The following is a 12,476-nucleotide window of genomic DNA, read 5'->3' as shown; positions in this document are numbered from 1 at the left end:
GCCCTCTGAATTATCCTTCTCTTTTCATAAGAAATGGATCATATTTACAGCCAAGTGGCTTTCTCAACCTGTTCCCTGCTCCTAGAAATTTTGGGGACCCTGAGCCTTTTATCATTTTGATTTACCTGTCCCTTTTAGTCCAAACTAGTACAACTCTTCCTTTATAAACTTTTGGATTTCCCATCAAATTACACACCACTCCATCAGCCAAAAGCCCCGCCCACAAATCTTTTCAAGACAGGTCCCTCTCTAACATGGAATCCAAGTCAAGATGCAGTGGGACAATGCCCATAAGATCCTTTGAAGCTCTTTCATCTAGCCAAGGGAATTCACAAGGTACCACCTTAGAGGTTTTTTAAAGATTTTGAGGTAATATATCTATACCTCTAGTTGATTTTTATTCTGAGGCCATGTTTTCCTGTCAGCACGCTGGATTTGACCTTTGGCCTGAGGCTGTGCCTTACTTGAAGAAACTTTTGCTGATGGAGAGGCTGGGAATGGTGAATAATTTTATTTTCTAATCTAGCAAATGTTAGGTGAATACATTTCCTTAAAGAGAACTGGACAGTTCCTTTCTGTCTTCCTGTACCTTATCATGGGCAGATAAATACACCAGTCCAGTTGACAAGGCAGAATTTGTTCTGGAAATTTCCTTAGCCAAATTTACAAATTTATTTAGGTTTACGTTCTACCTTCCATAAGATCTCCTGTGCCAGCGTTGCCAAACTTTCTGCTACACAGCATTAGTCCCCTTTGTCTCGCCTTCAGTAGCACTTGCCTATCTTCCATTCACAGCCTCCCTCAGCAATAACCAGGCCACCCTTCACACCTTCAACCAAAGTCACATGTCCACCAGCACCCCACTTCCAGGTACTGGTGTGCATTTCATTTCTCTACTGCTGCCCACTAAGCCACCCCCAAACCCACTGAGGGTTTAACGTGACAGTTTATTATTTCTCACACGTCTGGGAGTTGACTGGGCTCAGCTGGGCGGTTCTGGTTTTGCAGTTACCTGCACCTGGGAACTCAGCAGAGGCTGGAGCTTCCAAGATGGCCTTTCATCCCGCAGGGCTCTCCCTGCATAGGATCTCACCACTCAGTAGTCTAGCCCAAACTTCTGTACAACGTGGCAGATGGCTTCTAAGAGAGTAAAAGTAGACACTGCCAATCCACTTAAAGCCTGGCTCAAAAGCCTCAGAATGTCACTTCTTCTCCATTCTATTGGTCAAGACAACTCACAGGGCAAACCACATTCAGGGGGTAGGGGGGCAGAAATTCAAGGGGAGGCATACATGACGGGAGGAAGGAATTGATGGGTGGCTGTCTTTGGAGACTATCTCCCGCATACTCGAAAAGCAGTTGCATCTAATACTTAAAAACTGAAAAGTTTATGAATGAATGAGCTAAATTAAAGTGTCATCCCTTTGAAATTTCACCAGATGTTAATTGTACATGAAATTATTAAGTGTGAAGTAAATAACCAGATTATAGCTGTTTAAACATAAGCAAAATACAGTAAATACGGAAATTTTTTCTAAAGAAGGGTGACAGTTAACAGTGAAAGTGCTTTTTTTTAAATGAAAGAAGAAATATCTTTAAAAATTACATAGTTTCTCTAATTCTGTCTACTGAAACTATTGAAACTCTTTGGAGCTGTGGATAGGAGAAGGAATGATCAAAAACCAGTAGGTGATAATGAGGCATTCATTAAGGAAAAAATCCACAAAGTATTTGGTTATCAGTGAAAAACTTACCATTTTAATATATAGTATTTTCATGGTTTTTGTTTTTAATCTTTTTTTTAGGCTGACGATATTAGAGCTTTGCTGATAGATGCCATGCCCCCAGAGGCCTTACCTACCTGTTTTAAACCTCAGGCTACTGTAGTGAGTGCCTCTCTGATCTCACCAGCATCCACCCCCTCCTGCCTCTCTGCTGCCAGCAGCATAGACAACCTCACTGGCCCTTTAGCAGAGTTGGCCGTAGGAGGAGCCTCCAATGCAGGGGATGGCGCCGCGGGAACAGAAAGGAAGGAAGGAGAAGGTGAGTAGACCCCGTGAATGCTTATTTATTTATACCTTTTGTTAGTGGAGCGGAATGACTTTTTTCTGTTGATAACTATTGAATGCCTCAATTAGAGACGTCCTGTCTATAAATTTTCATACACACAACATCTTATAAGAAATATTTCTTCATAGAAGGCTGCCACGTTTCTTGGCATTGTCATTGTTCTTATTTCTGTATATTCTAGAGCATCTGTTTACAACCATAGCATCTTATTGAACCACTTACACTGAAATTGTGTCAGAACACAACTGAGAGGTCATTTCAGGAATGAAAACTAAAATGATAGCTGATACATTTAGATTTTTTAATTCATTAAAAGCTTTAGATTTTTCTATATAAGTAGCATTCTATAGTATAAGAATTATACTATAATGTTAAAATTAGTATAATCTATATATTTTTATAAATTACAATAAGTTATAATTCTATATTCTAACCATAATATTAGAATACAAATACTAATTTGATAAAGATAAAACACTCTGCTTTTACTTCCCAATCAACTTCAGAAATAAAGTGTCTAAATTAAATCTATGTATTCTATATTATTTTATGCCATGTAAAATCATCTGACAGCCAAGGTTGTCAGAGTCATGTCTAAATGGATACTGAAATTTTCTTTATATTTAGAGAATTCTTTCTGAGAATCTTTAATATGTTTCTGTTTTAGTTGCTGGTCTTGACATGAATATCAGCCAATTTCTAAAAAGCCTTGGCCTTGAACACCTTCGGGATATCTTTGAAACAGAACAGGTAAATACTCTTGTATATATTTGAGTCATTTAAATTAAATACTAAGATTAGGCTGGATGCAGTGGTTCACACCTTAATCCCAACAGTTTGGAATGCTTCGGCAGGATTGCTTGAGCCCAGGAGTTTGAGACCAGGGTGGGCAACAAAGTGAGACCCCCATCTCTACAAAAAAAAAAAAGTTTTTAAGTTAGCTGAGCATGGTGACTTACTGGGCCCCTGTAGTCCTAGCTGCTGAGAGGCTGAAGCAGGAAGATCATGTGAGCCCAGGAGTTTGAAACTGCAGTGAGCTGTGATTGTGCCACTGCATTCTAGCTTTGGCGACAAAACAAAACCCTATCTCGAAAAAAAAAAAAAGAAAGACTTATTAATTGCCACCCACCTCTTCCTCTTTTGCTTCTTACGAGCTATTCTTAAATCCACAACACATTTCTATAAGAAGGCAGAGGAGCCCCGTATTTTATACTTCTCCCCAAAATTGTCTAACAAATGAGTCTTTATTTTATCTTCATAAGCAGTCTAGCACTATGCATTTTATTACATGTCAAAACTTAGACCATGCAACTACCTCAAAAGAATGTTTTCATGATTGTCCTTGGTTGTTTGTTTCCGAAAAATGTCAGTCTTTATTCATCTCATTTCATTATTCATGTGACTAGGCTCCTGAAGCAGTTGCCCATTAATTTGGAAAGCACAGTATTACTTAGACAAGTGCACTTTTAAAAAATTGCCCCTTTATGAAGTTTCTGTTGTCCACTTGGAGTCTTAAATAATCTTAAACCAAAAGTTGGCCATACATTCCAATAGACCCACCCTATTTTGGGATCCATCTTAAATGTCTGTGAAGGTCTAAGGATGGAGTCATCATTAGGGCATTTATGAATTAGGATTCTTCTGTTTGTTTTACTGTTTTCATACAGGAGAAGGAGTTGTAATATTGTATGCTTTCATTATTATGATCAGCTTTAAATATTGAATGATGGTAAGTCCTGAATTTAAATGGACTATTGATATACATGAAATTTAAGAATGGGAAAGGTGTTTAGAGAAAAATTATTCTCCCAGGTGTAGGGATCACCCTTGTATAATAACACCCATGTTAGTCCTCCAGCTAAGGAAGATATCTTGTTACAATTTGGGACAGGTGTAATAGAATGCTCGTAACTTAAAGTGTGCCAAAATCTGCCCGGAGGTATGATTCCTTTGTTTTCGGCTTACGCTTACGCTTACCCTGTTTTGCACAGAGATCTAATCTCCAGTCTACATATGTATTCAGTTTCAGAGGACTATACTCCCTACAGAGGCTGTAGGGGAGAATCTATTCCATGCCTCTTCTTGCTTCTGATGGTTGGCAGCTTCCTTGGCTTGTGGCCATGCTACTCCAGTCTCTGCATCCATCTTCACATTGCCTTCCTGTCCTCTGTATCTCTTCTAAGGACATTTGCATTGAATTTGAGGCCACCAGTATAATCCTGGGTGATCTCCTCATCTCTAGACCCTTAACATAATTGCATCTGCAGACACTTTTCTTCCAAGGAAGGTGACATTCACAGGTTCTGGGGATTAGAACATAGACGTATCATTTTGAGGGCCACCATTCAGCCCACTACAACATAATATGGCCCTATATATCTTTTTAAGACCTAGTCAACTTATCAGAGATGTCACCCTTTCAATCACCCACCTCTACACATCTTCCCCTATTTTAGAATAAATCTGTTTTTTCAATTATTCTTTATATGACATAATTTTCCAGTATTTCACTGGCACCTTTGGCCCATTATGGTTCCCTTCTAGGCTTATAGTCAGTTTGGAGTTAACTTAAAAACCAGGTCTTTTTTCTTTTTTATATCAATTATACTGTTAAGATTTTTCTTCTGCTTTCTCTCTTTTTTTTTAGCTACATTTTTTCATTATAGTTCATCTTTAATTCTCTTAATGATAAGAACAGCCGAGTAGGGATAGCACTGGACTAAAAGAAGACCTTAATTCTAATTATTTTTACCCTCTTACTAGCTGTGTAAAATTGGGCTGAATGACATTTATCCTATCACTTCCTTTACCTGTAAAACCTAATGCTTACAAATGTTCAGAGAGTTAAAATTCTCAGTGATATTGTGCTGCTGTGTCAGCTTTTAATACAGTGATGCATCACAGGTGCCTTTGGTCTAATGGTTAGGACTTTATAGACTGCTGTCTATAAAATCATTTTCTTTTCCAACCATTTATTCATCCTCTGGTTTGGAGCTTTCTTAGGACAATATCCTAAACAGTAAGAGTGCTTTATCCTTATTCCCTAACTGAAGGTGTGAAAGCTGTTTTAAAACGATTATACTCTGCTGTTCCCATGTTACAGCTATAGCTGTTCTTCCCAAATCATTTCCACAATAATTGTAAAATTTCAAACACATCTTTGCTAAATAAACCAAAGACCTTAACTCAAACAAATAATTCCAATTTACTGATGAAAGTTTTCTAAAGAATGTTCATTTTTCTTCTTTTAGTCAGTTTGCATTATAATTTTATGTGTTCTTTTTTACTTTATATCGTATATTCTCATTGTCAGTAACTGACTTCCTGTGGCGTATTTATCACATGTTATTGATTTGAATAGTTTAATAGTTTAGTCTCCTAGTCATTCCTTCTGACAGCTTGTCCTGGTTTCCTCAGTTTCATTGTTCTTTTTTTACTGCAGTTTCATTCTGAGTAAATGGTTCCATTGATTTTCTTTTAGCCAGAATAATTTCTATAGCCTTTTCTTGATCAATACGTAGACGATTGCATTTAATGTGTATTACCAAGCACAGTTCTTTCCCTCCAGACAAGTGATACTACCTTTCTTTGTATTGAACTGTGTCTGGCCCAATCATCAAGCAATCAAATTTATTTTTATTTTAATTGCAAATGTTATTTATCTAGCCTTCCATTATAAATAAATTTGATAACCTTTTCCATAACTTTAACCCTTAGCATTTTCTCCCATTAACATTCTGTATCAGTAATATGTGATGATGGCCAACGTATTTGTATAGTCGGGGAGGAGTGAGGGTGCATGCATTGAACTCATTTAATTTATATCTGTTTGGCTTAAGCCAGGGGAGCCGTTGTTTTCTGATGCTCTTTGACATGCTTATATGTCTCATTGCCTGTGTTCCTACTCATGGATGCCAGTGGGGTGTGGAATGTAGTTATTTTATTTCTGGTCCCAGAAGAAAACCTTCTACACATCATAGCCTCCCCTCCTGTCTTCACAGTTACTCTCTTGGAAGTCTCTAAACTAAATTGTCCTGTTTCCCATAGATACTTTGCCAAGTTCTATGTTAAATAATATAGTATCCTTTCTAGTTAATGAAATATAGTACCCATGTGACTTTGGCCCTTCCTTTATAACAGAGCTTTCTACCTATGAACATAGGTAGGAACACTTTTTATATGGGAAAGACAGATTTTATTTACACTGCAATTCCTAGAACATAAATGCTATCACTTGGAAGACTGCTTGTGGACATTTTTATGGTTAACCTATGTATTTTCATGGAAAGTGACCAGATAAATTTTGATTTCAAATTCTTGAAGACAAAAGCATGGCCTCCCGTAATTCATTGTGAACTTGATTATAAAGTTAGTTCTTATTACTACTGCTGTACCATACAACCTTTTAAGCCCAAGCAAGAGGACGTCTTTTTCATTAAAACTAGTTTACTCTCCCCACCCAAAGTAAAATGACTCTCAGAAGCTAGAGGTAGCTCTTTTTGCAGTGACCTTTGCTTTATGTGCAAGATGACTTTAACTGACACGTGGATAATCTTTATTCTTAGTAATTTTATTTTAATGTATACTAGATAGAAATAACTAGCCCAACAAGCTTGTGATTTCCTCAGTATAATAACTAAGTCAAGGTTTTAGAAAAGGAGCAAGTTAATTTAAATACGATTTTCAGGAAAAAAAAGTCTAACAGCTGATAGGGGTATATATAAAATTCCTGAGTCTTGAAGCAACATGTCTAAAATCCAACTAACCTGCTTTCCATCCAGATATTTCTATTTCTTTTGTTGATACAAAAGTCTCATAGTTACCCAGCTGCAGAATTTTGGAATAATCTTACTTTCATTCCTTTTATTTTAACCATTTCTATTTACCAGGCCCTGTAAATACAGTTCTCCAGTTGCTTTCAGATTCATCCCTTCCATGCCATTTTATCTTCTTCTTATTCCCAGTCGCCTTTCCTTCCAAATCTGCCCTTCATAATGCCAACAGTCTCATCCTCCTAAAATACAACTTTGATCATATTACTCTGCTGAAAAGACTTCCCAGGGCCTTTGGTATACTTTTTTTTTTTTTTTTTGAGATGGAGTCTAGCTCTATTGCCCAGGCTGGAGCGCAGTGGCGTGATCTCAGCTCACTGCAACCTCCGCCTCCCAGGTTCACACGATTCTCCTGCCTCAGCCTCCTGAGTAGCTGGGATTACAGGCATAGGCCACCATACCCGGCTAATTTTTGTATTTTTAGTAGAGATGGGGTTTCACCATGTTGGTCAGGCTGGTCTCAAACTCCTGACCCCGTGATCTGCCCGCCTTGGCCTCCCAAAGTGCTGAGATTACAGGCATGAGCCACCACACCTGGCCAGACTTTGGTATACTTCTAAGCCTCTTACTTTGATAGATAAGGCCCTTTAAGATCCTCTCTGTGCCTGCTGCTCTGCTGTGCTCCTTTTAATCCTTGATACATACTCTCCTGTAACCATTTTGAACTACAGTACTTAAGGTCCCTCAAATACTCTGTATTCTTTTAACTGATTTTCCCTTTGCACATGCTATTCCCTCTGTCTTAAGCACACTTCCCTCCTTCCCCTGACTGATTAGCTCCTGCTGCTTAGCTGAATTATGACCTTCTTCTGAGAACCTTTCCTCATCTCCTTCCTGCTCCTTCCTTCCCAGCCCCCCTTGCAACCCTGACCAAGCAGGTCACCTTCACGAGAGTTCTCTTAGGGATTGTCCAAGACATTGACCCACTTTTTGTTTCTTGGTTACCTCAAGTAAATAGCATGAACTTTGGTTAGCACTCTGTTTCATGGCCCCACTCTTTTACTATCAGTTATTTGGACCAACTATGTAACTTTCCAACTATAAGGGGTTGTTTTAGAACTAAATGAAATATTTAGTTACTTTTTAAAGAAATATATAGCATAAAGAAGGTACTCATTAAACATTTTATATGTGAATGAGCTAACATAAATCTAAATTTCTTAGCTTTTCATGTAAGGTTTTTCAGTGGCCACTGGCTGATAAATATGTGGACAAATTGGACACCATGTAACTCACTGCAACTAAACTTAATGTTTAATCATTTTCACCTTCTAGTTATCCTTTTAAAGAATATAAACAGGGAAAAGACAGATACAGCTATACATCTCAGCTCTTCTGTGTACTATTTTTATGACTTCTCTAAGTACCAGTGACCTCATAAATACATTAATAGTACTTCATTATCTGTCATTGTAAGGATTAAATGAGGTAATGTAAATAAAGTGCTTGGAACTGTGCTTGTTATATAGCGAGTACACAACAAATATTGTGTGGATGGTGGTTGGATGATGAATGGTTGGATGGAATTGCAAGAATAATGTATATTTATATTCAGTTGCAAGTATAGAAAGTTGTCCCGTTCCCTTTTTGTTTTTTTTAGATTCCACAGGTTGACAGCTTTTCATCTCTTCTATCCTTCAGGATAGACTAATAAACATTTTCTTTTTTTTCTTTAGTTACTTATTTTCATATGCATTCCTTTTGTGTGACTGGAAGTATCTAATTGCATAAATGCCAAGATAGCATAGGTAGATCACTTATCTACTGCTGTGTAACAAATTACCCAAAACTTAATGGCTTAAAATAACAAACATGTATTATTCCACAGTTTCTGTATGTCAACAATCTAAGCATGGCTTAGTTGGGTGCCTCTGGCTCAAGGTCTGTCCTGAAGCTGCAGTAAACTGTCCAACAGGTCTGCAGTCTCACCTGGGGACTCAGCTGGCAAGGGCGGGGACCCGCTTTCAAGCTCTCTCACAGTGTTGGTTGACTGGCCTTGATTCCTCACCTGTGGGCCTCTCCACAGAGTGACCTTATGGAGTATTACTTACCTGTTGCTGCTTGATAAATTACCGCAAACTCAGCAGCTCAAAACAGCACACATTTTGTGAGTCAGGAGTCTATGCACAGCTTAGTTGTGTCCTTTGCTTCATGATCTCTCACAAGGCTACAGAGCATTAGCCAGGGTCAGTATCTCATCTAAAGACTCTACTGGAGAAGGATCCCCTTCCATACCCTCACGTGCTTATCGGCAGGATTCAGTCCCTTGCAGTCTGTTGGACTGAAGCCCTCAGTTCCTTGCCATGTGAGCCTGTATAACGTGGTTTCTTGCTCTATCAAAGCCAGCAAGAGAAAGATGATCTGCTAGTCACTTCTCATCACCATTGCTGTATTTGCTTGGTTAGAAGCAAGTCACTAGGCAAGCCTGCACTCCAGGGGAGGGGAGCACACAGGATGTGATGTAAGGAGGTGGGAATCATTGAGTCTGTCTGCCATAGCGTGGCAGCCAGTTCTTCTAGGGTGAGCAGTCCAAAGAGTGAGCGCCCAAGATGGAAGCCACAGTCTCTTTATTACCTAATGTAAAAAGTAATTTCCCATCACTTCTGCTGTATTATATTTGTTAGAAGTGAGTTCATAAGTCTGTCTCACACGGGGAAGGGATTACAGTGAAGACACAAATGCCAGGAGGTAGGAGACCACTTTCCACTTTAGGTGTGAGAGCTCCTCTCAGCCTTGCCTTCTAAACTAAGTGACTTGCTATCAGTCTCTTCAGGTTGTTTTGTTGGTTTGGTTTGGGTTTTTTGTATTCATTTTATGATTAGAGCTATAAAATGAATAAATATATTAAATATTCTCCATTACTCCTCTGGAACATTGTAGAGAATATTGTGTTTTGCTGGCCTGGTGTCTGCTTCCTCCAGATGTGCACTATATGTATCAATCCAGAAAAGTCTGACGAGGGCCAGGCACGGTGGCTCACGCCTGTAATCCCAGCACTTTGGGAGGCCAAGACGGGCGGATCACGAGGTCAGGAGATCGAGACCATCCTGGCTAACACGGTGAAACCCCGTCTCTACTAAAAATACAAAAAGTTAGCCGGGCGTGGTGGCGGGCGCCTGTAGTCCCAGCGACTCGGGAGGCTGAGGCAGGAGAATGGCGTGAACCCAGGAGGTGGAGGTTGCAGTGAGCCGCTGAGATCGCGCCACTGCACTCCAGCCTGGGCGACAGAGCGAGACTCTGTCTCAAAAACAAAACAAAACAAAACAAAAAAAAGTCAAGTCAAGTCTGAGAATTCTCTAAGTTGAAGTTACCACATAGATATGAGACCCTTGGTTTTAAACTGAAGTTAGTTTAGAATATTTAGAAGAAAAAAATGGGACATCAATAACATAGTTTCCAAATTATATTAAAATCATGTCTAGCTAAGAATGTAAAGGCTCCTATTATTTTGTGAACTATTCCATCTCAAAGATGTGTATTTCAGAACTGGGGTTTTTTGTTTTGTTTTGTTTTGTTTTTAAAGCTCTGCTGAAACCTTTCTTTTGGGTGATTGGATGTGAATTGCCCGCTTTGTGCAATGAAGCAATTACTGCTTAAATGGCCACTTAGAAGCAATATAGAAAATTATTTCCAAAGAACGAGTGATATATGTTCATTTCACTGGAAAGATCAGACTCATTTTATTCTGACAAAAAAATCAGCAGAGGTCCAGGCCTAATTTGTCCGTTTTTTAAATGTTCCTTGCAAGTTAAAAGTGGAAAAAAGCGATCTTGTTTGAGTTGGAAACTGAATATCTATAAAAGGATTTATTGGTTTTCCAAGGCAGGGAAAAATCAAAGACTAATCTTGTAGACTAGTATTTGGATTGTCACAAAGCCAGCTTCATCAGGGCTGGAAAATTGCATGTTCAGCCTTCAAGAAATGTGGCTACCCGAGTTCATCCTGTGTGTTCAGAACATAGCCACTGGGTGGTAGTAGAGTCCCAGCTACTTTAGTCCATAAAGGAATTAGGTTATTTTGAGCCAACTAATCATCTCCATTTTACAAGGATGAATAACCAAAAGTTAAAAACTAACCAAAAATTAAAAAGCACTATGTTGTATAAAAACAGAATGTATTTTAAGGAGAAGGGATTAAGTCTGAGAATTTATGAGTTTAAAAATAATCTAATTTTGTTATCCAAATTGGAATTTTAAAATGTAGCCTCTTTAAAACAGTTTGTAATCTAACCAAATACTTGAGATGTCAATCTCACTGCCTTTTAAGGCAGCCTGTCCCAGGCTTGAGTATTTCTTAGCACTGAGAAGTTCTTCCTTATCTTCATCTAAAAATTGCTTTCTCCTTTTCCTGCGTTGTTTACTTGTGCTGAACGCCTCTCCCTTTCCCCCACCGTTCATTTCTACTCCCTGCTGGATACTGAGATCTGGTGTTTTCCCATTTTCAAGCTACTGATTCCTCCTCTATCTTGAGGCAAGCAGTAGATGATAGAACAAAATAATCTAAAGGAAATATAGTGATGATCATTTTGTATTTCTATAGTATTGTTTCTCCCTTTTTAATTCTCATGGACAAAAAGCAAATCAAGGAGTACTTCAAGTAAGCAGAAAAGCTGATGAGACTATCAAGACAACTTTAAAAAAATTGTAAGCTCATCTTTATAAAGGGAACAAAAGAATTTTCTTAATTTGAATGGTACTCATAGTATTGAAGGCAATTGGAAAAGCTTTTGTCCTCTTAAGAACTGTTAAAGATATCACAGCTAATTTTGTTTCATTTTTCAGATTACACTAGATGTGTTGGCTGATATGGGTCATGAAGAGTTGAAAGAAATAGGCATCAATGCTTATGGGCACCGCCACAAATTAATCAAAGGAGTAGAAAGACTTTTAGGTGGACAACAAGGTAAGCTATTCAGAAAAAAACAAATTTCAGAAATCAGTGGTACAAGGTAAGTATTGGGGCTGACAGTTGAACTCAGGCAGTCCAATCCCAGAACCATACACTGAACTATTGTACCTCCTGTCCCTTCCCCATGTCAGTTATTGGCCTCATGCTCCCTCTAGCTGGAAAAATCTGAGTCAGTCTTCCCTCTCTCCCAACACTTTGTATCCTCAATTTTTCTGGAATCTCTGTACTTCTGTCCTTTCCCATGACTGTCACTTGATCCAAGCCACCATTCTCTCTCGTGGACTGTCCCAACCACCTCATTTATCTCCAGTCTTTACATTTGCTTCCTGCTTCCTTCCAGTACCTTCTCTACAATGTGAACACAATCTTTTCAAAATGATTATATGATCATATCACTCCATTGCTTAAACCCCTGTAATAGAATCCTGTTTCTTTTAGGATAGAATCAAACATTCCTAACATGGTTTTTTACAATCTAACCTTTCTTAACTTGAACTTTCCTCCCTCCCACATGACTGTCAGCTTTGTCTTTTTCCATTGTACTTTGCCGTTACAAGCCTCTTTCCCCTCTGTTTTTACCCATTTCTCTATTTGTTAGAAGCACCTTCACTATAGGAAAGCAAGGAAGGAGAATCTACAGAGCTAATCAAATTATAAAAGAGTGAT

General features: G+C 38.6%; 1 protein-coding gene across 3 annotated transcripts in view; it reads left to right on the top strand.

Annotated features, from left to right (window-relative positions):
- Positions 1-12,476, top strand: part of TNKS (tankyrase) — a 217,022-nt gene that overhangs the window by 183,611 nt on the left and 20,935 nt on the right. For all 3 annotated transcript variants that reach the window (XM_055349107.2, XM_055349105.2, XM_055349106.2), the window contains exons 19-21: positions 1,806-2,043; positions 2,738-2,820; positions 11,684-11,804. In XM_055349107.2, the coding sequence (XP_055205082.2) occupies positions 1,806-2,043; positions 2,738-2,820; positions 11,684-11,804 (442 nt within the window). The remainder of the gene's footprint in view (positions 1-1,805; positions 2,044-2,737; positions 2,821-11,683; positions 11,805-12,476) is intronic.

The sequence above is a fragment of the Gorilla gorilla genome, chromosome 7, assembly GCF_029281585.2.
Source record: "Gorilla gorilla gorilla isolate KB3781 chromosome 7, NHGRI_mGorGor1-v2.1_pri, whole genome shotgun sequence".
Taxonomy (NCBI): Eukaryota; Metazoa; Chordata; class Mammalia; order Primates; family Hominidae; genus Gorilla; species Gorilla gorilla.
This window is presented reverse-complemented; position numbering and strand designations above follow the sequence as displayed.